Here is a 24,703-nt window from a genome sequence, read left to right as displayed (position 1 = left end):
CAACAATCAGATAATATTCCACAACGGACAAACTAGCACGCTGCTATTTATATCAGCAGCTCTAATTACTGGAGCCCCACCCAAACACAGGTGGCCTCTCTTATCTCCTGTAATATTTCCTCAATTGGTCTCTTCGATCCACAATTCTGCGCCTGCGTGGGTCTAACACTTCATCATCCGAATCGACCGAAGATAATGGAGATTGGCTTCCTGGGCTGTGTGCCAAGCCCCCCCTCTTCCAAGTCATCCCCACCTTCTTCTTCGTCTGAGGAAACTGCACTACCTGACTCTGTCGGCAACAAAACAGGCCTAGGACATGCATCCTCCTCCACATTCCCTGGGGCAGGAGCTGGGCCAGAGCCAACCACAATATTACCATTTCAACAAAAAGTTCACAATTTTTTATGAGCCAATGGTAATGGCAGTAGTTGCAAATCTTTTTAAGATTTACTTGATTTGGAATATAGGGGTAACTTTCTGATGTTCTAGTTATGTCCTCTGAATTCTGAATTGCCAATAAAATCAAATGTTAAAAGAAATATGCAATTATTTTTCAATGTTGTTTTGGTAGAATGAAAAATGAAAATAGTCTATATTTCTATATTCTATGTTTCTATATTTAATTGTCTAAATAAATTTGTGGGAGGGGAGTTACGGTATGGTGAATTCCCTTTTTCAGGAATGAAGGACGTATCCACGACATGTCTATACCCTTCATAAGCTTGTGAGAATTATTTTTTGTAGAAATAAAACACTGATGGCTGGTTTAGTTCATCTTCAATCAACAGACTTACAAGCTGATCTTTACTAATAACCTCTTTCCAGTTCTGAGCCATGAACATGCACATTCAATATAATATAGATATTAACGCTGCAGAAAGTAGAAATTGGCACTATAAGGTGCCAGAAAGAGAGCTAGTAACCAAACCTCAGAGTGCTAATGACAAAACGTTTACAAAGAATATAAATGCTTCCATTCCCCACAATTCGCTTAGAATTAAAGAAGCTTCTTGGATGTGGAGCAAAATGTTTTCAAGGAAAAGTCCAGTTGCTTTTTAGAAAAGCACTTTGGGACAACCATGATGACTGAGAATCCCTATACTGTAGATACTTTTCTCAAGCTACTTTCTGGGCCTGGTCTCAGGCTCCTCTTATTTGACTGCTGCCTTGGCTAGTTCCTCTGTTCTGTAAATGCTGGGAAGGAGATACACTGTTTACAATAAAGGGAAAAAATGATGAGATCTTGTTGACTCAATTCAAACTACATTTAATAGATAATATACATATTGTTATCTTCAGAAAGAATAGATAGAATTGGCAGAAATGAATACTTCTTATACAAACCTAAGTAAGAAGGGAAAGGTAGATCTTGTATAATTCTGATAAGGAGGCAACATCTTTTTAAATTTCCTTTGTTCTTCTATTCCCTGGAAGTTGATACTATTTTGACCTTCTGGATATTTATAGATATACAACCTAACACTAGTTCTGCATAATTTTGGGGAAAAAACAGGTACTAAGATAAACAGTCCCCCTGATATAATTGGATAATGATTAACTATATTTGGCTGAAGTTTGTAAAACTCCAGAGTTAGTTAAAAATGTATTGGATATCTGCAACATGTGATTCCTATTATTGACATCATAAATGCAAAATAGATATCAAATGTAATTTTTAATTAAATTTCAACACTGTCCCTTTCATTTGATTGACTCTGAATGTTTACAATAAAAATGTGTTAAGATCTTAAGAATGAAGAAACTACCCAGATATTTTCTTAAATGTCCTGTATAATAATTTTGCTGTTAGCTGCTGCTAGTGAAGATTTAGGAAAGACTCATAATTTATTAAACCCTGGAACGCAAGTGGTGATTTTTCCTTCTGAAGAGATGAAAGAACTGAAAAATTAAACTATTGCTTGATTTGTTTTTTCACAAAATTCTTGTGCAGTCCCGTTAGTTGCCAAGATCATATTCTTATTCCAGTAATACTACTTCCTCCTGGTTTCTTTGACAACAAACAAACAAACATAAAATGAGGAAGAGATGATAATAGCTGGGAGAAATCAGCTAACAAAGCCAAACCTCTAAACTGAGGTTTGGTGGTTCACACATTGCTTGAAGAGCTATGAAGGGCGGGCTGGTCCTGGTTGCCACTTTTCTTCTCTGGCCAGGTTGCTCTTCTCAAAATGGTAAGTTAAGAAGAGAAATCAAAGCCTTACTAAAGGAAATAATTTCTAATACATTCATTAAAGGAACAGATACTTTTAGAAAAAATAAAGAGTTCCGTTTTTCATTTGTAGCTTTCTGGAAATTGTAATGCCAGATTCTTTAAGAATATCATAGGTTTATTCCAATCCACTTTTAAAGTACAATATTTTTAGCAACTAATTTCTGAATAGCAAGTATTGCAAATTCACACTGGTTTTGAGGGACTTTGTTTCAATTAATAAAGAACTTGATATTATAATAATCAAATGATTGCCATGTCTAATGGTGCCACTTTAAATGTAAAATGAAGTGAAAGGTCACTGTTTGATTTCATTGAAGTATTTGTACTTAGTGGTTTATTTTATTTGTAAAAAAAAATACTTTCAAAAGTATAACAGTAGAACAGCTATAAAATGGAATATATTTAATGAATGTAGTTCTATTATAATTTAACTAATAATATGCCATCATCACTGTAACACCTAAACTTTGTCCCAATTTTTCTCTCTTCACTCCAAGTGAGGTGATTTTAAAAACACTGATTCTATAGGAACCATGTCTGTAGTATCTTTAATATTCTGTGGCAAGAAAATGATTCTTCATAAGTCAAAAATTTGAAATTTTAAAGATATGTCTTTGTTATGTTTGCATCAGGATACATAGAAAATTATATATCTTAATTCACAATAATAATATATTCTAGGACTGTGATGGCGAATCTATGGCACGTGTGCCATAAATGGCATGTAGACAGTGAAGGGCTACCAAAATTTTTACTACCATATTGTGGGCGTGGCTTATGCAGGATATCCTGCAATTTCTTTCAACATCTTTAAGTGCAAATTGGGGTCTCTGGGGTAGGGCTCAATTTTTGCTACTCCACTGTGTGTCCCCCCAATTTGGGCAGTAGCCCACCCCTGCATGTAGACCTGGGGAAAGCAAAAATGGCCTTCTCCTTTGAGGCCCTCTGGAGGCCAGAAATGCCTCATTTCCCAATGGGCCATTTTGTGTGTGTGTGTGTGTTTGTGGGATATATATATATATATATATATATATATATATATATATATATATGTAGATTGTTCTGAGTTCGGGTTTTGCCCTGTGTAATATTTTGCACGTTTATGCGACGTTTCGGTGAAATCACATCCACCATCATCAGGCTGAAGTTTCCAAGCTTCGTGCTGTTGTAAAATGGAATGTTTGCAACTGTCATTTCTTCCTAGTGTATAGTGTGGGGGTGGAGATTTGGTTTGAATGTAGCAAATAGATTGGGTGATTATGTTTCAGTGATCTGATTGGTTGGTGTAATCATAATTATTAGAAGGATTGGCATGGTGATTTTTATGAAGTGTTTTTTGTTTAAGGCTGGCTTCCAAATTTCAAAAGTCCAAATTCATAATTATTAAAAGGATTGATATGGTGATTTTTATGAAGTGTTTTTTTTTGTTTAAGGCTGGTTTCCAAATTTCTGGTAGGCGGGATGTGTCATCTCTTTTATTCATGCAAAGGGGGCTCCTTTCAATTTCTATGGCTTCTAGAGCAATTCTTCTATATAAATTCTCTGTTTTGTGAAGTAATTTAGTTTTTTCAAAGTCAATTTCGTGCCCTGTTTTTTTAATGTGCTGGACAAGGGAGGAAGTCTTATCTTCTTTTTTAACTGCATTCACATGTTCTGCAAGGCGTGCACTTACTCTTCGGTTGGTTTGTCCAATGTATGTGGCTGCACATGTTTTGCAAGGGATTTCATAGATTCCTTGGTATTCCAATTGGATTTTATCTTTGGGGCTCCTTAGGATATTAGATATTTTTTGGTTGGTGCAAAATGAAGTTTTGATGTTATGTTTGTGCAGGATTTTACTAATTTTGTCTGTGGTGCCCTTGATGTAAGGGAGGATGGTGGTACCATTGTCCTGTTCTTGATCTTGTTTTTTGGGGGGTGTCTCTTTTTTGATTAGATTTGTGATTGTTTTCTCTTCGAATCCATTAGAAATTAATACATCTTTGAGTTTGTTCAATTCAGTTTTTAAGTGCTCATGGTCAGCTAAGCGTTTGGTTCTGGTGATGAGAGTTTTGGCCACTGAGGTGATTTGTGTGGGGTGGTGGTGTGAGTGTGCATTTAGATAACGGTTGGTATGGGTTTTCTTTTGGTAGATAGTGTGTCCTAGGCTGCCATTGGGTTTTTTATAGACCAGTACATCTAGAAAGGGAAGTTGATCATTGATTTCTGTTTCCATAGTAAACTGTATTTTGGGGTGTAGGCTGTTAAGATGTGTGAGGAAATTGTCTAGTTTTTCCTTACCATGTGGCCAAATTACAAAGGTATCATCAACATATCTCAGCCAAAGTTTAGGTTTGTATTTGGATTGCTCTAATGCATTATTTTCAAAATATTCCATATAGAGGTTGGCGATGACCGGTGAGAGAGGTGATCATACAACATACAACATACAAAAGGGGGAAAGAGATGCACTTATCAATTTGAAGAAAGACTATCATATAACCCTCCTCCCAGCCGACAAAGGAAACTCCACAATAGTGATGAATACAGCAGACTACAAAGAAAAAATGACAACTCTACTACAAAACCCAGCCTACAAACTCCTAAGCACAGATCCTACCACCTACCTAGAAAAAACTACCAAATCCAAAATCAAGGCCTCTCCCATCAGCGAAGAAATCCAGCAAAAAATCATCCCCAGAGAAAAATCTTCCATATGTCCAAAACTCTATGGCCTTCCAAAAATACACAAGGAAGGAATACCTCTCAGACCAATAGTCAGTTCTATAGGCTCCCCTCTACAAAACCTTGCCAAATTTTTAGCCAAATACCTTCAACCATATACAGAAACTATTACCTCATATGTTCAAAATTCATTCCACTTTATACAAATAATCAAAAAACAAAACCTACAACCCGATGACCTACTTGTGAGTTTTGATGTCGTGTCCCTTTTCACACAAATACCTATTAAAGAAGCCTTGACAGCTATCCAGGACAAACACAAACCCCCCAAATATATCCTAGACCTTACCAACCACTGCCTGACCAATACATACTTCATCTATAATGAACAAAGATATAAACAGATAGAGGGAGCCCCCATGGGATCACCTCTCTCACCGGTCATCGCCAACCTCTATATGGAATATTTCGAAAATAATGCATTAGAGCAATCCAAATACAAACCTAAACTTTGGCTGAGATATGTTGATGATACCTTTGTAATTTGGCCACATGGTAAGGAAAAACTAGACAATTTCCTCACACATCTTAACAGCCTACACCCCAAAATACAGTTTACTATGGAAACAGAAATCAATGATCAACTTCCCTTTCTAGATGTACTGGTCTATAAAAAACCCAATGGCAGCCTAGGACACACTATCTACCAAAAAAAACCCCATACCAACCGTTATCTAAATGCACACTCACACCACCACCCCGCACAAATCACCTCAGTGGCCAAAACTCTCATCACCAGAACCAAACGCTTAGCTGACCATGAGCACTTAAAAACTGAATTGAACAAACTCAAAGATGTATTAATTTCTAATGGATTCGAAGAGAAAACAATCACAAATCTAATCAAAAAAGAGACACCCCCCAAAAAACAAGATCAAGAACAGGACAATGGTACCACCATCCTCCCTTACATCAAGGGCACCACAGACAAAATTAGTAAAATCCTGCACAAACATAACATCAAAACTTCATTTTGCACCAACCAAAAAATATCTAATATCCTAAGGAGCCCCAAAGATAAAATCCAATTGGAATACCAAGGAATCTATGAAATCCCTTGCAAAACATGTGCAGCCACATACATTGGACAAACCAACCGAAGAGTAAGTGCACGCCTTGCAGAACATGTGAATGCAGTTAAAAAAGAAGATAAGACTTCCTCCCTTGTCCAGCACATTAAAAAAACAGGGCACGAAATTGACTTTGAAAAAACTAAATTACTTCACAAAACAGAGAATTTATATAGAAGAATTGCTCTAGAAGCCATAGAAATTGAAAGGAGCCCCCTTTGCATGAATAAAAGAGATGACACGTCCCGCCTACCAGAAATTTGGAAACCAGCCTTAAACAAAAAAAACACTTCATAAAAATCACCATATCAATCCTTTTAATAATTATGAATTTGGACTTTTGAAATTTGGAAGCCAGCCTTAAACAAAAAACACTTCATAAAAATCACCATGCCAATCCTTCTAATAATTATGATTACACCAACCAATCAGATCACTGAAACATAATCACCCAATCTATTTGCTACATTCAAACCAAATCTCCACCCCCACACTATACACTAGGAAGAAATGACAGTTGCAAACATTCCATTTTACAACAGCACAAAGCTTGGAAACTTCAGCCTGATGATGGTGGATGTGATTTCACCGAAACGTCGCATAAACGTGCAAAATATTACACAGGGCAAAACCCGAACTCAGAACAATCTACATACATATACCCGTGAAAATTTACGAAAACAAATATATATATATATATATATACATATATATATATATATATATATATATATATATATATATATATATATATATAAAGTTATCTCTATCTCTATATATCTACTGCATTTCTTGGAGTATAAGATGCACATTTTTGCTCCCTAAAAAGAGACTGAAAATTTGGGTGTGTCTTATACTCTGAATGTAGCTTGTTTTTCAAAGCTTTTTTTCCAGCCCTAACTAGGTGCTAACGATCTTCCCAGCTCTAACCTTGCAGGTTCTTTCATTGTTACTCTCTGTGAATTATTTTTTCCAAGCCCTAAGTCTTTGCAGGCTTTTTTTCATTGCTCTACTTACTCTGAATGTTTCTTTCCAGCCCTAACCATGTGCTAACGATGTTCCCAGCTCTTACCTGCTTACAAGCTCTTTCATTGTTTCTCTCTCCAAATAAGGTTTTTATCTTCCTAACCAGGGGATAACATAATGTGCTGAAGCTGACCAGACTAAGGATGCTAGCCAGATAAATATCTGGTATGCAGATTTTTTCCCTATTTTACTCCCCCAAAACTAAGGTGTGCCTTATACTCTGGGGCATCTCATCCATCCATCCATCCATCCATCCATCCATCCATCCATCCATCCATCCATCTATCTATCTATCTATCTATCTATCTATCTAGAAGGCAAGGCCAAGATCCAAAAAGATCTTGAGAGACTTGAACATTAGGCTCTATCTAACAAAATGAAATTCAATGTAGCCTAGGTGAAGCTTGGCTTAATGCCAGTAAGTCTGAGAGGAATCTTGGAGTCCAAGTGGACAATCACTTATATATGAGACAATAATGTGCGACAGCAGCCAAAAAAGCCAATTCAATCCTGCAATAATTGAGGGATAGAATCAAGATCACTTGAAATTCTGGAACCACTTTACAAATGTGGTAAGGCAACACGTGGAATACTCCATCCAGTTTTGGTCACCACAATACAAAAAAGAAGAAGTACAGAGAAGAACAACAGAAATTATTAGGCTGTGGGAATGGAGGTTAAAATTTATGAAGAACGATTACAGGAAATGGATATGTGTAATCTAGTGAAAAGAAGGACTACAGGATACACAATACCAGTGTTCCAATATTTGAGGGGTTCCTACAAAGATGAAGCGTCAAACTGTTTTTCAAAACACCAAAAGAAAAGAGAAGAAACAATGGATGTAAACTAAATATGAAGCAATCTAGAGCTTAGGAGAAATTTTGTAAGGATGAGAGCAATCAACCAATAGAAAACCTGTTTTCAGAAGTTGTAGTGGTCCATTGGAGGTTTTTCAAAAAATAGTCTGGCAATCATTTTTCTGAAATAGTATAGGGCAATGATGGCGAAACATTTTTTTTCCTTGGGTGCTGAAAGAGTGTGTGCCCATGGTATCACACATACATGAGTGCCCACACCTATAATTCAATCCCTGAGGAGGGTGAAAAAAGCTTCCACTGCCCCCCAGAGGCCCTCTGGAATCCAGAAATGGCCTGTTTCCTAACTTCTGGTGTGCCCAGTAGGCTCATGTTTTATCCTCCCCTGGTTCCAAAGTCTTCTCTGGAGCCAGGGGAGGGTAAAAACACCTTCCCCAATCCCTGCAGGAGCTCTCTGGAAGCCAAAAATGCCCTCTTAGAGCCTCTGTGCAAGCCAAAAATCAGCTGGCCGACACATACATGCATGTTGGAGCTGAGCTAGGACAATGGCTTGCATGCCAGTAGATATGGCTCCATATGCCACCTGTGGCACCCGTGCCATAGGTTCACCATCACTGGTACAGGGTCTCTTGCCTGAGCGGTGTTGTGATTCAGCCTGAGGCTCCTCAGGGACCGGCTGGATCTCTGCCAGATCCATGTCCAGAGGAGGAGGACGGTGAACAGGAGGGGGAGGACCAGGCAGACGGGGGAGAGGAACGTCAGGAAGAGGAGGAGGGAGAGCAGCCTGAGACCCCCTGGGGGGGCTCTCCCCAGCTAGTAGCCTGGATTCATTGGATGAAGACGCACAGGCTATAATAGACATGAGGCAGCGACGTGCAGCTCAAAGAAGGGACCAATTAGAAAGGTATTTACATCCCTGAATTGGCAACAGCTGGGTTTGGGTGTGGTTCTCCTCAGCAGGGTTGAAAAGGCAGGCCGCCCTTACAGTCTTGTGGAGAGTTATCAACTGGGAGTCCTGTGACCTTGCTTTGATTCTCGGCGTCTCTGATCTTGGCTTGTGGCCTAGAAGTCTGGAAGACTTGGGGGAGGCGTGGGTTTTATTATCTCCAGCGTTGTTTTTGCCAGCAAGAATCCTGTTTTATTGCCTGGCCTTCGTGAAACCTCTGTGAAGCTTCAGAGTGTTCCTGTCTGTAAGAACAGTTTTTGTTACCTGTGTTTGCTTGGAATTATATAAACTGCCTTTGCTTTTTACCAGTGTGTCTGGATACTCTTTTTGGTTGGTATTGGCTTCTGGGAGGACCCAGACAGAACAAGCGGGATGGTGGTGGGCTAGAAGACCTCCCAGGTCTCTTCCAACTCTATTATTCTGTCATATGTTCCTAATGAACAACCCAAAATTTGCCATGATACAAATTCAAACTAATCCATTGAAGATGTTCTGCACAAAGAGAACTCAGGGACTTGGCTGCAGAGTGGGTATCCATGTATTTCCAAGCATGGTGACTGGCCATGTTCAGATTTGGCAGACTTGTGTTTCTACACAGAAACCCTTAATTGTGTCTTAGCTACAGGCTGTGATTCTGCACAAGTGCTGTTGCTAGTGCCTCAACCACAGGTGGCTGTGAAGTTCTGCAGTTTAAAACCCCTGTTTTGTTAAAAATAATATTATTATGATTATTTTATTTATTTGTCAAAAATGTATAGGATAGTAGCAGTTTGTATAAACATAACATAAGTAAAAAGTAATGATAAAATAGGACAAAAGGACAGTAGAACAGGGACAGTAGGCATAGTGGTGCATTTATGCATGCCCCTTACAAACCTCTTAGAAATGAGGAGAGGTCGACTGTAACAGTAGTGGGTTCCTGCTGGTGCATCTAACTGCATGCAGCTCTGTGGCTCTGGCATGTTTTGGTGAGGTTTTTTGCTTCTGCGCAGGCGTCCCCTGCAAGATTTTGTTACCTGCACAGGTACAGAAAGCAAATTTTGCTCAAATGTGCAGAGCTGCAGAGCTACGCACAATTTATTTATTTATTTATTAGTTGGACTTGTATAAATATGAACAGTTGCCAAGCATCTGAATTTTGATCATATGATCATGGGGATGCCGCAAAGATCATAACTGTGAAAAATGGTTATAAGTCAACTTTGTCATTGTAACTTTGAAGGATCACTAATAGTGTTGAGACCCAACGAAGTTCGGGTGCGGCAAACTCACCCAAACTTTGCCGTGAATCCGAACCCGAACAGCAGCAAGCTGCTGTGGCGTCCTTTTCTGTAAAAATAAACAAGGAGGTGGGGAATTCCCCATCTCCTTTTGCTTCCTTTTATTTTTACAGAAAAGGATGCCGCAGCGGCGCTGCAAGCAAAAGTAGGTGGGGAATCCCACAATGGGATTCCGGGGGCAGGGCTTTGACATCACAGAGACTACTGCCTGGCTGGCTGAAACAGGGAGGAAGGAGTCTCCGTGATGTCAAAGCCCCGCCCCCGGAATCCCATCGTGGGATTCCCCACCTCCTTTTGCTTGTGGCAATGCAAGCAAAAGGAGGTAGGAAATCCCATCGTGGGATTCCCCACTCTCCTCCCGGGCGGCGGCATTTTGTGGTGTTCGAGCAAACACTGAACCCAAACTTTAGGCCAAACACTGTAAATTTCAGCGCGAAACCGAACTTAGCAAGTTCAGTTCACCCAACACTAGTCACTAAATGAACTGTCATAAGTTGAGGACAACCTCTATACTGGGGGCAATCACAGGCATGACACATCTTCTAAAGATTTTGTGATTTAGACTATAGGGAAATTTTTCTTATGTTTTATTTATGTCCTCTCAACTCTGAAATACTAATAAAATCATATGTTAAAGAGAAATAACAATGATTTGTGTTGTGGTTCAGCCTGAGTCAGATCAAAGACCAGCTGCGTCTCTGCTGGCTCCATGCCCGGGGGAGGCTGAGAGTGAAGAGGAGAGTTCTTGGCAGCCAGACAGGGGAGATTACAGTCAGGAAAGTGATGAGGAAGAAAGGCCTGGGAGCCCTGGGGAAGGGCTCTCGCAAGCAATTAGCTTGGATTCTTTGGAGTCCTTGGAGTCATTGGATGACGAGGCACAAGCTATCATTAGTATGCGACAGAGACGCATAGATCAAAGGAGGCAGCAACTGAAGAGATATTATCAGCGTTGAATGAGGAACTCCAGGGGGTTGGGTGTGGTCCTCATTAGCAGGGAAGGGTTTATAAGGCAGGCAAACTCTTTCGGCAGCGTGGAGTGTTATCACAGTGGAGTTGCTGTTATCTGCATTTCTCTCAGTGTTTTTGTTCCTAGCTAGTGGCCCAGCAGTCTTGAAGACCCGTGGGAGGTTGGTGTATGTTAGCAACAGCCTCGTTTGGCATTGAGGATCCTGTGTTTATGTATGAACAATTGCCTTTGTGTATCTATTTGGAGTTCCAGTGCTTTCCTGACTTGTAAGGACATTTGCTCTTGGCTTCTTTTCTCTTTACCATTATAAAACTGTGTTTGGATTCAACCGGTGTGTCTGGCTTACCTTTTTGCGTTGGTCATAGCTTCCGGAGTGACCCAGACAGAACAATTTGCCAGTGATGCTTCATTAGAATGAAGTATGAAAATATTCTGACAAATTATTTGTGTAAGGGGAGTTATGGTAGTATAAATCCCTTTTCCAGGAGGGAAGGAAACATGATATGACTTTCAGGATAAGATGACTATATCCTTCATAAGCCTGTGAGAATTAATTTTGTTAAAAATTAAAGCAGTGGTGACTGACATAGTCCATCAATTCAATCTGATCCCATAGACGCCTCCAAATTTTCTAAGGAAAACCATGGAAAAAAGTTTCTCTTGACAATTGTTAATGTGCTATCCAAATATGCCTGGATCTCCTTTTTAATCTAATAAATCCACTGTGAGTCAACTGCAGCCTTCCAGAACATCTTTGAAATAGGATGTCCATCATGAAAGTTACAGAGAAATGCTAGGAAAGATTTCTCAAATATTCCTCTGAAGAATCTTTGACACATTATTGCATTCATTACTTTACTGTAATAGCTCTTGTTATTGTTATCCGGAGTCATTCACTTTTCCTCTACAGGACCTGGAGAAGGTAAATACTGTTTTTATCAGTGGCCACCAACTTTTTGGGCACCAGGGACAAATTCTGGAGCAAAATTTTTTCGCAACCTGGAAGGGACATGTTTTCACCTGTTGCCTACACCCCGTAAATGGCCCTTCACTTGCTTGCGCAGCTCAGTTTCTGGCATGTCACGACCCGTGCCAGTCCATGGACTGGGGGTTGGGGACCCCTGGTTTACATTAAAGAAAAAAATGAGGGTTTCTTTTTGGCTGAAGTTGCACAAGAAAGATAATAATACATTTGATTTTTTCATACAAATTAGATGGAATTTGCAGCAGATTTTTTTCATATACACATCTATAAAAATGAAACATTTGAATTTAAGAAAATAATGTAAAATATTGACAACATATTTTTCTAAAAAAACAAAAAAGGGGAAAGGGAAATGAAACATAAAACAATGTTATTTTAAAATAATATTAAAAACATAAAATAAAGGGAATTTTTCTGGTTAATAAAAAAGAGAAGGATAAGTCTTGTATCCTTATGATAAGGAAGCTATGTCTTATTTCCTATCTTCTCTCCTCCGGAGTTTATGGTATTCAGGTACCAAATTGCACAGACAGTTTCCCTAATATGATTGGCTAATCATATTGCACAAACGATTGGCTAATGTTTAAATGCAGATAGCTGAAGGTTGTAAAACTGCAGAATAATTTAAGAAAAAATTTGGATATCTACACTGCCCTTTTTATCTGAGCTACTCTGGATGATTTACAATAAAAATACAGTTTTACGCAATGAAAAAATGGTTTCCATGACCAAGAACTTTCATAAAAGTAATGTATAATAATTTTGTTGTAAGCTGCTGTACTGAAAACCTTGGAGTAGTTCAGAATTGATCAATACAGGAATGAAAATAGAGCTTTGGCAGAACTGGAAGCACTGACTGAAAAGTTGAACAATTGCTTGATTTGTTTACTGTTATCACCACAACACAAAGTCCACAAAGTCTCATGAAGTCCTCATTCAGCTATCAAGATCATACTGTTATTCCAGTAATACTTCCTCTCCACAAGCTTCCTAACAAAAACTAAAGCAACAAGCAAAAATGTGGAAGGAATGATAGTAGCTCAGAAATAGTTAAGTGAAATAGTTAAACTGCTGAACTGATTTTTCATGATTGGGAGATTACCTGAAGAGCTATAATGGCCTGGCTGCTCCTGATTGCTACTTTTCTTCTCTGGCCAGGCTTCTCTTCTCAAAATGGTAAGCTAAGACAAAGATAAATCAAGGGGGCAAACAGTGTCTTCTTGCATTCATTAAAGGAAGTTATTTTTAGAAAATGCAAACATTTCATTTTTCTCTTGTGGCTTTTTGGAAATGTATGATGCCAGATTCTTTAAGAATATCATAGATTTATAATTTCAGTCCTCTTTTCAAATATAATATTTTTCAGCAACTGATTTATAAATAGTAAAATACTTTGCATCAGTAGTATAAATTCACACCCATTTGAAAGGTCTTTGTTTCAGTTAATAAATAACTTGATATGATAATAACTAAGAGATTACCATGTGTAAACTAAGGCTCCATAAATCAGAATGTTTGAAATTATTGAGATATATCTCAGTGGGGTTTACATCAAGAAAAATACAAATATATCAGTGGAAGTCTAAATTCACAGTGATTAGATCCTTCACAAGAAGATGAGGATAATATTCACTTCACCAGACTTTGTAGATAAGACTATATTTGTTGATATTCAAAGTAATATTCATATTTTTGAGCCGATTATATATTTATCACTGTTTTACCATGGTTATTGGGTTGAATGGGGTGCTCAGGGAGGGGTAGCACCTCCTCTATAAGTGCAAGTCATGTCCTTTTACAGCAGCTAATTTAGGGCAGCTTTTAGGGAAGCTTGTTCACCTTTGATCTCCACCTGTCACTCAGCTCTCATCTGTGGCTCCTAGTAGCTATAGAATGTGCAGCGGCCACACCCCAGGCAACAGCTTCCACAGGCTTACCAAACCAGGTTGAGAGTAGCCAGTGTGTCATTGATTTGTCTATTCTGAGCATGTGAAGACAGATTCTGGTGGACTGAGCAGATGAAACCTATTAGAATAGGTCAACAGTCATGAAGACGGTCTCTGCAAGTGATGTGATACATATGCAGTCTTGCAAGTGATGTGTTGGTTATGACCTATAAAGCCCTTCATGGCACCGGAACAGATTATCTCAGGGACCGCCTTCTGCTGCACGAATCCCAGCGACCAGTTAGGTCCCACAGAGTGGGTCTTCTCCAGCTCCTGTCAACTAAACAATGTCGCTTGGCGGGACCCAGGGGAAGAGCCTTCTCCGTGGTGGCCCCAGCCCTCTGGAACCAACTCCCCCCAGAGATTAGAATTGCCCCCACCCTCCTTGCCTTTTGTAAGCTTCTTAAAACCCACCTCTTCCACCAGGCATGGGGGAACTGAGATACTCGTTCCCCCTAGGCCTTTACAATTTTGTACATGGTATGTCTGTATGTATGTTTGGTTTTATAATAAGGGTTTTTAACTGTTTTAATATTGGATTGTTATATGCTGTTTTTATTACTGTTGTTAGCTGCCCCGAGTCTCTGGAGAGGGGCAGCATACAAATCCAATAAATAAGTAAGTAAGTAAGTAAGTAAGTAAGTAAGTAAGTAAGTAAGTAAGTAAATAAATAAATAAATAAATATCATCCAGGCAGTGAAGGGCTAAATTTTTACTACCACATTGTGGGTGTGGCTTATGCATTTTCTTTCAACATCATTCAGTGCAAATTGGGTGCTCTGGGATGGAGCTCCATTTTTGCTACCCCACTGTGCCCCCCCACCATCCAGGCAGTAATCCACCCCTGCATCCAGGTAACGGAAATCACAATGCATAACTGCCTTTCTGAGTGCCGCAAGTTACTGATTGATTGTTTGTCTATCTCACTGGAACATAGTGCATTTGAAGTGAGACTTGTAGTGTTTACCAGGGAACCGTTTCCACCAGCATTGGTTTGGCTAGTGACACAGCCATATCAAAGACTTCATGCAAGACAATGGTTTAGAAAAAGGGCTTGATTGTCTGAGAGGCCTTGCAAATCTTTGGGTTATAAGAAACAACTTCATCATGGAGGACCCCCAGGAGTCAGTGGGTGAAACATTGACATGGCTCACTGGAATGAATTTGCTATGCAAAATGGCTATCACTTGCGTTCCTGCATGGCTGGATTTTTGCCTTCATTCAGGAATTTTTTTTCTTCAGTATCCTACCTTCATCGCCAATGTTAAATTCTCTTACTGAAGAGGCTGGAGACAGTATTGTGACTAACAGCTCTTTATTGCAAGAACCAGCCCAGCAAAGCTCTCTTTAAATAGAGGGCTGCCAGCTGGTTTAATCAATCAGCGATTTCTATTCTTCCACTCTGCAAAGAAAGCCTTGGTGTAAACAATTAGCTCCAGTTCAAACCTTAATGCTTAACAGTTGGCATCATTAACATTTTTGGTTAGATGTTGCTGATGAATTATACATGGAAAGAAGACAGGGTGATTACAACTGAGAAAGGTTTAATCATGAAAATCCAATACATAAAACAGTCAGAAAGATTTCTCCAGGACCAAATAGGGTAAACCAAAGTGTTGCCAAGGTTGAAATTCCACAGAATTACAGGCGAATTACAGGCTTTTTTTGGGGGGGGGGGAAGATTTTGATAGCCTTACAACAGGGGTGGACAATTAATTTTGCCATGGGGCTGCATGAGAAATTGGGATGGTTTTAGAGGGCCGGACTAAAGCTTTGTTAGAGAGGGGGGCCATGGTGCGCCTGTGTAGAGGAGGTCTCCCTGGCATCCCCTCCCTTCAGGAGCTGGCTCTTCCTGGCCCGTGGCTGCTGCTGCCCCTTTCTGCTGCTGCTGCTGCTTCTCCTCTTCTTCTCCTTCTTCCGTTGCCGCTGCTTCCTCTGCCTGCCCATACCCCAATTGCTGCCGCCGCTGCTCCTCTCTCTTTCGGCTGCTTGCTCAGCTCTGCCAAAGCGTCTCTCTCGGGCTCCTGACATCACCCACAGTGACCTCATCACCTAGCGCTCACCTTATTGTCTATGTCCTGAGCCTCCCTTGGGCAGAGTAGTTGCACAGCTGCCTCCGGACCACCGTTTCCAGGCTCCCGCTGCAGCTCCGGGAGAGGAGAACTTTAAAAAAAGCGGGACATTTTTCACAGATAGTGGGCGGGCCGGTCACAGAGAGCAGGTGGGCCGGATGCGACCCACAGGCCGCTCCTTGCCCAGGTCTGCCTTACAACCTCTATCTCCTTATACCCATATTTGCTTAGATTAGCCATCAGCAAGAAAAGCTAATGTATTATAGTTGGTTCTTGAGTTAGGACCCACTTGGAGCCTCCCCATCACTTTCAAACATGTTATGGTCTTAAAGTGGGTTAACTTACATTACAATTTTATGACCTTTTTATAACAGACATTAAGCAAATTACTGTATTCATTAAACAAATCCATAGTTGTTAAGAGAAAGAACAATTCACTACGGCCAGGGGTCTGCCAAAAACTGGCAATCTGTGCTGGTTTTTGGCAGAACTGAGTCACATGACTGCAAGATATTATAAATGACCATAAATACAATGCAGGTCATTAAACAATGAATCATTAGTCTAGGACTGTCTGTAATGTGAATTAATTGTTTAGGAGGGAAATTTGTTAGCTTGCAGTTCATAAGGGTAAATTGGAAGAACAACTTTGTTAAATCAGATAAAATCATTTAATGTATATATAATTTCAGCATGTGATGAACCAGATGAGGTTGACTTTGGGGAAATTGTGAGCGCTGAGAAAGCCAAGTACCTGGAAAATGACCGAGTGCAATACAGGTGCAACCCTGGCTATGTCTTGGAAGGACCTGAATGGATTCAGTGTAAGGGACAAGAATGGACACCTCATCCACCAAAATGCTTGGGTAAGCCATCATTCTTATTTTTGGACTACTGTACACATGTGTGAAAATGCAGAATTCATTTAATAGGAGAATAGCAGCTGCCATTTTTTTTAAAAAAATGTTAACTGTAATTAGGATCCAGATTTTACTGATGCCAAAACTGTCCTATAGTCAGCTTTTTCTTTTGAAGTCTGGAAAAACGAATTGTATTTTATTTACCTCATTTATTTATTTTATTTTATTTATTTATTTATTTGTAATTCTATACCGCCCTTCTCCGTAGACTCAGGGCAGCTTACAAAACAAGAATAACTACCAAATACAACAGATAAGCATAAAATCTGATTCTAAAACCCCAGAATTATTAAAAACAGGCACCCACATTCATCCTTTCACAATCTCATATCATTGTTGGAATTCTAGAAAGACCATTACCTTAAGCAAGGTGCTCAGCCCGCTGGAACTGAGCCAGGACCTTCCGGAGGTGATGGTTATTAAAGTACAGACAGAGCATGTTCGAATGAACTAAACTTTTATTAGAAAAGTAGAAAATAAAGTTTGTCTGAAGAGACATAAAATGCACATCTACATGGTTAATGAAGATGAAGCGTAATGGAGATTCTCTAAAACTAGAGACCGCCTTCTTCTCCAAGAAGGAGCATGTGAGCAAACAGGTTACATCACAAAGGAGGAGCTACATTAATAAACAGAGTTAACTATCTAACTACTGGATGTTTCTCAATGTCTTTGGAGGCTGTCAAATTCACAGCGTGACACCCCTTCTTTGTCAGTCATCAGAGACATAAGGGACATCAGGACATCAAGGCATCAGTTCACTTAAGGCACATCTTGTTGGTGAGGTATTCATGTTGATCAGCTGGCAATGGCTTATTCAGCAAGTCAGCGATCTGCTCAGTAGTAGCCACATACTGAAGTTTTACGAATCCTTCTTTCACCTTCTCTCTGGTATTTTGATACCGGATATCAATGTGCCGTGAACGAGCTCCAACAAATTCAGCTTCAGCAATATATGTGACTGAAATGTTATCCTCCATAATAACAATTGGTTTCTTTGGACTTTCCCAAATACTATCAATGAGATTAAAAAGAGAGGTTAACTCATTACAGGAATCAGAAACACATGCATATTCAGACTCAGTTGAAGAGCAAGAAATAAACTTCTGCTGCCTAACTTTCCAAAAGAAAGGACAACCATTTAAAAACAGTACATAACAGCGTGACAATCATATCATTGGCCTCATATCAATGGCCAGAGCAAGATGCCAGCGCTCAATGGCCGCAGGCCTACCAGAAAATGTGAATATTTAAAACCTTATGAAAGGTTGGGAAGGTGGAGGCAGTGCAAATCTCTGGAGGGAGTTGATTCCAAAGGGCCAGAGTTGCCACAGAGAAGGCTGTTCCCCTAGGCCCTGTCAGCTGGCATTGATAGGAACTGGAGAAGGCCGACTTTGTGGGACCTGACCAGCCACTGGGATACGTGAGGCAGGAGATGGTCCTGTAAGTAATCTGGTCCTAAGTCATGTAGGGATTTATAGGTCATAACAAACACTTTAAATTGTGTTTGGAGACCAATCGGTAGCCAATGCAGCTTGCAGAGTGCTGGTGACATTTATATACCTTGGAAGGCCCATAAAAGCACACAGGGCTACTTTATTTATTTATTTATTTATTTATTTATTTATTTATTCATTCATTCATTCATTCATTCATTCATTCATTCATTTATTCATTCATTCATTCATTCATTCATTCATTCAATTTTTATGTCGCCCTTCTCCTTAGGCTCCTTAGGCTCAGGGCGGCTTACAACATGTTAGCAACATGAGATACTGATGACATTTGAACCGCTGACCTATATCAGAGCTGCACTTTTGGAAGCTAGCCAGCCCAACCAGCTAAGCAGCCCAACCAGTTAACCCACCCAACCAGCCAGCCACAGACCATAGATATGGAGTTTAAGTCTTCGATGAAACACAGTAGCAGTAGGAAGTCTTGGAAAAATATATTTACTTCTTCTTATTTACACTACTAACTGTTTTCTACTTTACTATACATACACCATACTAGTATCTCACAACAACTATCTCACAATAACTCACAGGAACCAACAGATCAATACAGCAACTTCACAGCATACTTCACACAGAGCAGGATCAGAGATCAGATATCAGAGAACAGAGAACAGAGAACAGAGAAAAGAGAACAGAGAGCAATAAATACTAGAGCTCTTGCATATTCAAATATTTATCCAATCTGGTTGTTGCATCCTTACTTCACTCAGAATGACCCAACCATTCTACTATATATAATACCGTCACCTATCTGGGACTCGACCAACTAGTAATTAAGAATACCAGACTTGATAACTGTCTGGATCTCATCTTCTGCAACAGCAAAAGTGCAATATATGGCTTACAAATAACAGAACCATTTTCCAATAGTGACCACAGCTTGATAAACTTCAGTCTTAACCTAAGCCATACTATGATCCACCAAAATAATATAACACCAAAATTCAATTTCAAAAAAACCAACTACGAACTCATTGAAGCCCACCTCTCAACATTAAACTGGAAAACTCTATTTACTGAATGCTACACTACTGATGATTACTACAACACATTCCTACTCAAAATGAAAATTATCATCAGACTTCATGTACCTCTAACATGTACCATAAACAAAAAAAATAACCTCCCCATCTCAATAAGAAAATTACAAACAAGAAAAAAAATCTGTCTGGAGGAAAAACAAAAAAGGACAAGTTTCCAACTTCAAAAGCCGATATAAAAGCATTTGCAATCAAATAAAAGCAGAATGCCTGAACTACTACAGCAAACAAGAGGAAAACCTCCTACACAACAAATCTAATAGAGCTTTCTACAACTTTGTCAACAATAAATCAAAGACTCTAGACCTATCCCACCTCTCAAAGGACTCAACAACAAAGAATACCATGATGATTCATCCAAAGCCAACCTCCTCAACTCTTTCTTTGGCTCTGTCTTTGTTAACAGCAATGGCTCATCCCCCAATTTCATCAATCACACCTCAAACTCCCTCAACGACCTAACCCAAGTAGACTTCACTGAAGACCGAGTTGAAAAAGCATTACATGACCTTAAACCTTCTCTATCAGTCGGACCAGATGGTCTTTGTGCTTACTTCCTAAAAAAGCTCTCTTCTGCCATAGCTAAACCACTAAGCATAATTTTCAAAAAATCCTTCAGAACCAGCACACTTCCTAAGCTATGGTCGAAAGCAATGGTCATCCCCATCTTCAAAAAAGGAGACCCCTCTCTTGTCGATAACTACAGACCAATTTCACTATGCTGCATCCCATGAAAAGTCATGGAATCAATTATAAACCAATCAATTATTCTCCATCTAGAAACTAATAATTTGCTCTCTAACAAACAATTTGGTTTCAGAAAAAAACTATCCTGCAACCTGCAGCTCCTCCACTGCAAAAATATATGGACAACTCATCTAGATCAAGGGAAATCTATAGATGCAATTTATATCGACTTCTGCAAAACCTTTGATTCAGTGGTCCACGACAAACTACTCCTAAAACTCAAATCCTATGGCATTTCAGGATCTCTCCATAGCTGAATTACAGCATTCCTGTCAAACACACAACAAGAGGTCAAAATAGGAAGCACCATATCCACCCCGTCCCAGTTAAAAGCGGTGTTCCCCAAGGTAGTGTACTGGGACCAATGCTCTTCATTCTCTACATCAATAACCTTTGCGATTACATCACAAGCAACTGTGTCCTCTTCACCGACGATGTAAAACTCTTCAACACCACCAATAACACAACTACTCTCCAAAAAGACCTGAACTCTGTTTCTGAGTGGTCCAACACATGGCAACTCCAAATCTCAACTAGCAAATGCTCTGTCCTACACATTGGGGAAAAGAATCTGAACTCCAAATACGAACTGAATAATCAAATGATCACAGATAATCCCCACTCGGTTAAAGACCTCGGTATACTAATAACAAAAGATTTAAGTGCCAAAGCCCACTGCAACAACATAGCCAAGAAGGCTTCAAGAGTTCTAAATCTAATCCTATGTAGCTTCTGCTCTGGCAATCTCACACTACTTACCAGAGCTTACAAAACGTTTGCCAGACCCATCCTCGAATACAGCTCATCCGTTTCGAACCCATATTGCATCTCAGACATCAACACCCTTGAAAATGTCCAAAGATACTTCACCAGAAGAGCCCTTCACTCTTCCACTCAAAACAGAATACTCTACGAGACTAGACTTTCAATCCTGGGCCTAGAAACCCTAGAACTAAGACGCCTTAAACAAGATCTAAGTATTGCCCACAAGATCATATGCTGCAACATCCTGCCTATTGGCTACTACTTTAGCTTCAACCACAACAACACAAGAGCACACAACAGATTTAAACTTAATATTAACCGCTCCAAACTTGACTGTAAAAAATATGACTTCAGTAACCAAGTTATTGAAGCATGGAACTCATTACCGGACTCCATAGTTTCATCCCCAAACCCCCAACAATTTACCCTTAGATTATCTATGGTTGACCTATCCAGATTCCTAAGAGGTCAGTAAGGGGCGAGTACAAGTGCACTAGAGTGCCTTCCGTCCCCTGTCCTATTGCTCTCCTATATCTCCTATTCCTTCTTTCTATTCCTATATTTCTTCATCTATTCTTTCATTGATATGTTCTATTACTAGATCTTCTTTTCTATTCTTTCTTAGATATATTTTACTATGAGTATCTTCTCTATAACCTTCATCATGTATTTTACATCATGTATTCTACCCACTAAAACCCTAGTTGTGTATTGGACAAAATAAATGAATAAAATTAAAAATAAATAAATGACCCAGCATTCTCTTTGTAAGCCTTCCTTCTGCATTGAGATATTACATCAGGATATTTCTTAATCCTGACACCTCTTCTAATATCTCAATGCAGCGCTACACAACTTGTTTATCAATATTTACATTTTACATACATACACTTTCATTGTTACATTTACTTTCTTCATATACTTCAGTTTTAATCCCTTCGGATTATTCACACTTTGCTATCTAACTTCAATATACTGTTTTAACTTCATTCGTATCCTGTACTTTCACATACTTTAACAATTATACAATCTTTGTCTTTTGCCTTCATACAATTTTTCTTTCCTGGTTTTTACCATGTAAATATTCAACTATTGCATATCCTATTAAGTATCCTAAGTCTGTAACCATCCATCACCCTGAGGGGGGAATCATTGACCCCCTCAGAGAGAGTCTGCAACTTGGGCGTTCTCCTCAATCCACAGCTCACATTAGAGAAACATCTTTCAGCTGTGGTGAGGGGGGCATTTGCCCAGGTTTGCCTGGTGCACCAGTTGCGGCCCTATTTGGATCGGGAGTCACTGCTCACAGTCACTCATGCCCTCATCACCTCGAGGCTCGATTACTGTAACAATCTCTACATGGGGCTACCTTTGAAGAGTGTTTGGAAACTTCAGATTGTGCAGAATGCAGCTGCGAGAGCAATCATGGACTTCCCTAGGTATGCCCATGTCACACCAACACTCCGCAGTCTGCATTGGTTGCCGATCAGCTTCCAGTCACAATTCAAAGTGTTGGTTATGACCTATAAAGCCCTTCATGGCATTGGACCAGAATATCTACGGGACCGCCTTCTGCTGCACGAATCCCAGCGACCAGTTAGGTCCCACAAAGTTGGCCTTCTCCAGGTCCCGTCAACTAAACAATGTCATTTGGCAGGACCCAGGGGAAAAGCATTCTCTGTGGTGGCCCCAACCCTCTGGAATCAGTTCCCCCCAGAGATCAGAATTGCCCCCACCCTCCTTGCCTTTCGTAAGCTCCTTAAAACCACCTCTGTCATCAGGCTTGGGGGAATTGAGATATTCATTCCCCCCCCAACCTATACAATTTATGCATGGTATATTTGTGTGTATGTTTGATTTGTTATATGTTGTTTTATTACTGTTGTTAGCCGCCCCGAGTCTATGGAGAGGGGCGGCATTCAAATCAAATCAAATCAAATCAAATCAAATCAAATCAAATCAAATCAAATCTCAAGGTGATGAGGGAATGTGTGAGAAGAGACTCCCTGTCCAAATAGGCTGCAACTGGTATACCTGGCGAACCTGTTCAAATGCCCCCCTTGCCACAGCTGAGAGATGATATTCTAGACTCAGCTGTGAATCAAGGAGGACTCCTAAATTGCAGACCTTCTCTGAGGGAGTCAAGAATCCCCCCACTATAAAAATAATCAATCATCTCTCATTCATACAATGGCTGGAGCAGAACTATCGCTCATGGTCAGTGTTCCCTCTAATTTTTTTTCTGGTGTGGGTGGGAAAGTATAGTGTCTGAGCGGCAGTCGCTTCAGGACTGGGCATCATAGAAGAATAAATAAATAAATAAATAAAGGGTAGGCACACACTATCACGCATGCACGAGTTCTGACATCCATAATTCTCTCCCCTCCTTTCTCCCTCTTTCTCTCTCCTCCTTCATCACTCAACTCTTTCCTTTCTCTCCCTCCCTTTCTCTCTTTCCTTTCTCTCCCTCCCTCTTTTTCTCTATCCTTTCTATCCCCCACTCTTTCTTTTTCTCCCTCCTTCATTCCCTCTTTCTCTCCCTCCCTTTCTTTCTCTCTCTTTCCTTTGTCTCCCTCCCTTTCTCTCTCTTTCCTTTCTCTCCCTCCCTCTTTCTCTCTATCCTTTCTATCTCACACACTCTTTCTCTCCCTCCTTCATTCCCTCTTTCTCTCCCTCCCTTTCTGTCTCTTTCCTTTCTCTCTCTCCCTTTCTCTCTTTTTTTCTCTTCCTCCCTTTTTCTCTCTATCCTTTCTACCTCTCACACTTTCTTTCTCTCCCTCCTTCATTCCCTCTTTCTCTCCCTCCCTTTCTCTTTCCTTTCTCTCCCTCCCTCTTTCTCTCTATCCTTTCTATCTCTCACTCTTTCTTTCTCTCCCTCCTTCATTCCCTCTTCCTCTCCCTCCTTTTCTCTCTCTTTCCTTTTTCTCCCTCCCTTTCCCTCTCTTTCCTTTCTCTCCCTCCCTCTTTCTTTCCTGGGGCTGCCTGTGCCTGCTCTGCACCCCCCACCATGGACGGACCGCATTTGGCATCGGTGCCTCCCCCCCATGGATGGCAAGAAGCTAGGTGGTGGGCTTCACTGCTAGGCTGCTTGCTTTTTGGCTGCCCCTGGTCATCCCACCCACAGATGGATATCATCGGTCCGGCAGATCCACCCCCTCCACCCCCACGGATGGACATCGGGCTGGCGGCAGTCTGGTGGATCCACACACACACACCCTCCATGGTAAGGGGCTTACCAACCCTAGCAGGAAGGACAAATGGTTAAAGGGGCGGAAAGGAAAGTGGGACTGCAATTGGCCCCTTTCTTTCCCACCTTTCCACCTTTACTATGCATGGAAGCACGGGAATTAAAAATCTTAGCAACAGTTTGCCAATTCTAGCGCAGAGGTCAGTCCTCTGCACTAGAATTGCAATCTTCTGGGCTGAGATTTTAAATCTCCTGTGCTACAGTGCACAACTCAGCTTGTCTGGGAACACTGCTCATAGTTCCCAGACCTGCCAGCATAAATGTGTTTTTAATGCCTTGCAAAAGGCGAGGAGAGTGGGGGCAATAAGAATCTCTGGGGGGAGTTGGTTCCAGACAACAGGGGCCACAATAGAGAAGGCTCTCTCCTGACGGAACCTGCTAGTTGGCATTGTTTGGCTGA

The 24,703-nt window shown here is 40.3% G+C and overlaps 1 protein-coding gene and 1 long non-coding RNA gene across 3 annotated transcripts in view; both read left to right on the top strand.

Annotated features, from left to right (window-relative positions):
• Positions 1-24,703, top strand: part of LOC139164357 (uncharacterized) — a 283,996-nt gene that overhangs the window by 28,061 nt on the left and 231,232 nt on the right. The gene's annotated exons all lie outside the window — the stretch shown is intronic.
• LOC139164352 (complement factor H-like) overlaps positions 2,051-24,703 on the top strand; it is a 78,229-nt gene continuing 55,576 nt past the window's right edge. The window contains exons 1-2 of one of the 2 annotated variants that reach the window (XM_070746364.1): positions 2,051-2,192; positions 16,760-16,933. In XM_070746364.1, coding sequence (XP_070602465.1) covers positions 2,129-2,192; positions 16,760-16,933 — 238 coding nt within the window. In that variant the 5' untranslated portion in view covers positions 2,051-2,128. Of the gene's footprint in view, positions 2,193-12,977; positions 13,226-16,759; positions 16,934-24,703 lie in introns of those variants that run through there. The other variant, XM_070746365.1, reaches the window with a different exon arrangement.

The sequence above is a fragment of the Erythrolamprus reginae genome, chromosome 3 (assembly GCF_031021105.1).
Source record: "Erythrolamprus reginae isolate rEryReg1 chromosome 3, rEryReg1.hap1, whole genome shotgun sequence".
Taxonomy (NCBI): domain Eukaryota; kingdom Metazoa; phylum Chordata; class Lepidosauria; order Squamata; family Dipsadidae; genus Erythrolamprus; species Erythrolamprus reginae.
Note: the sequence above shows the minus strand (reverse complement) of the source record. Positions and strands in the feature narration are given on the sequence as shown.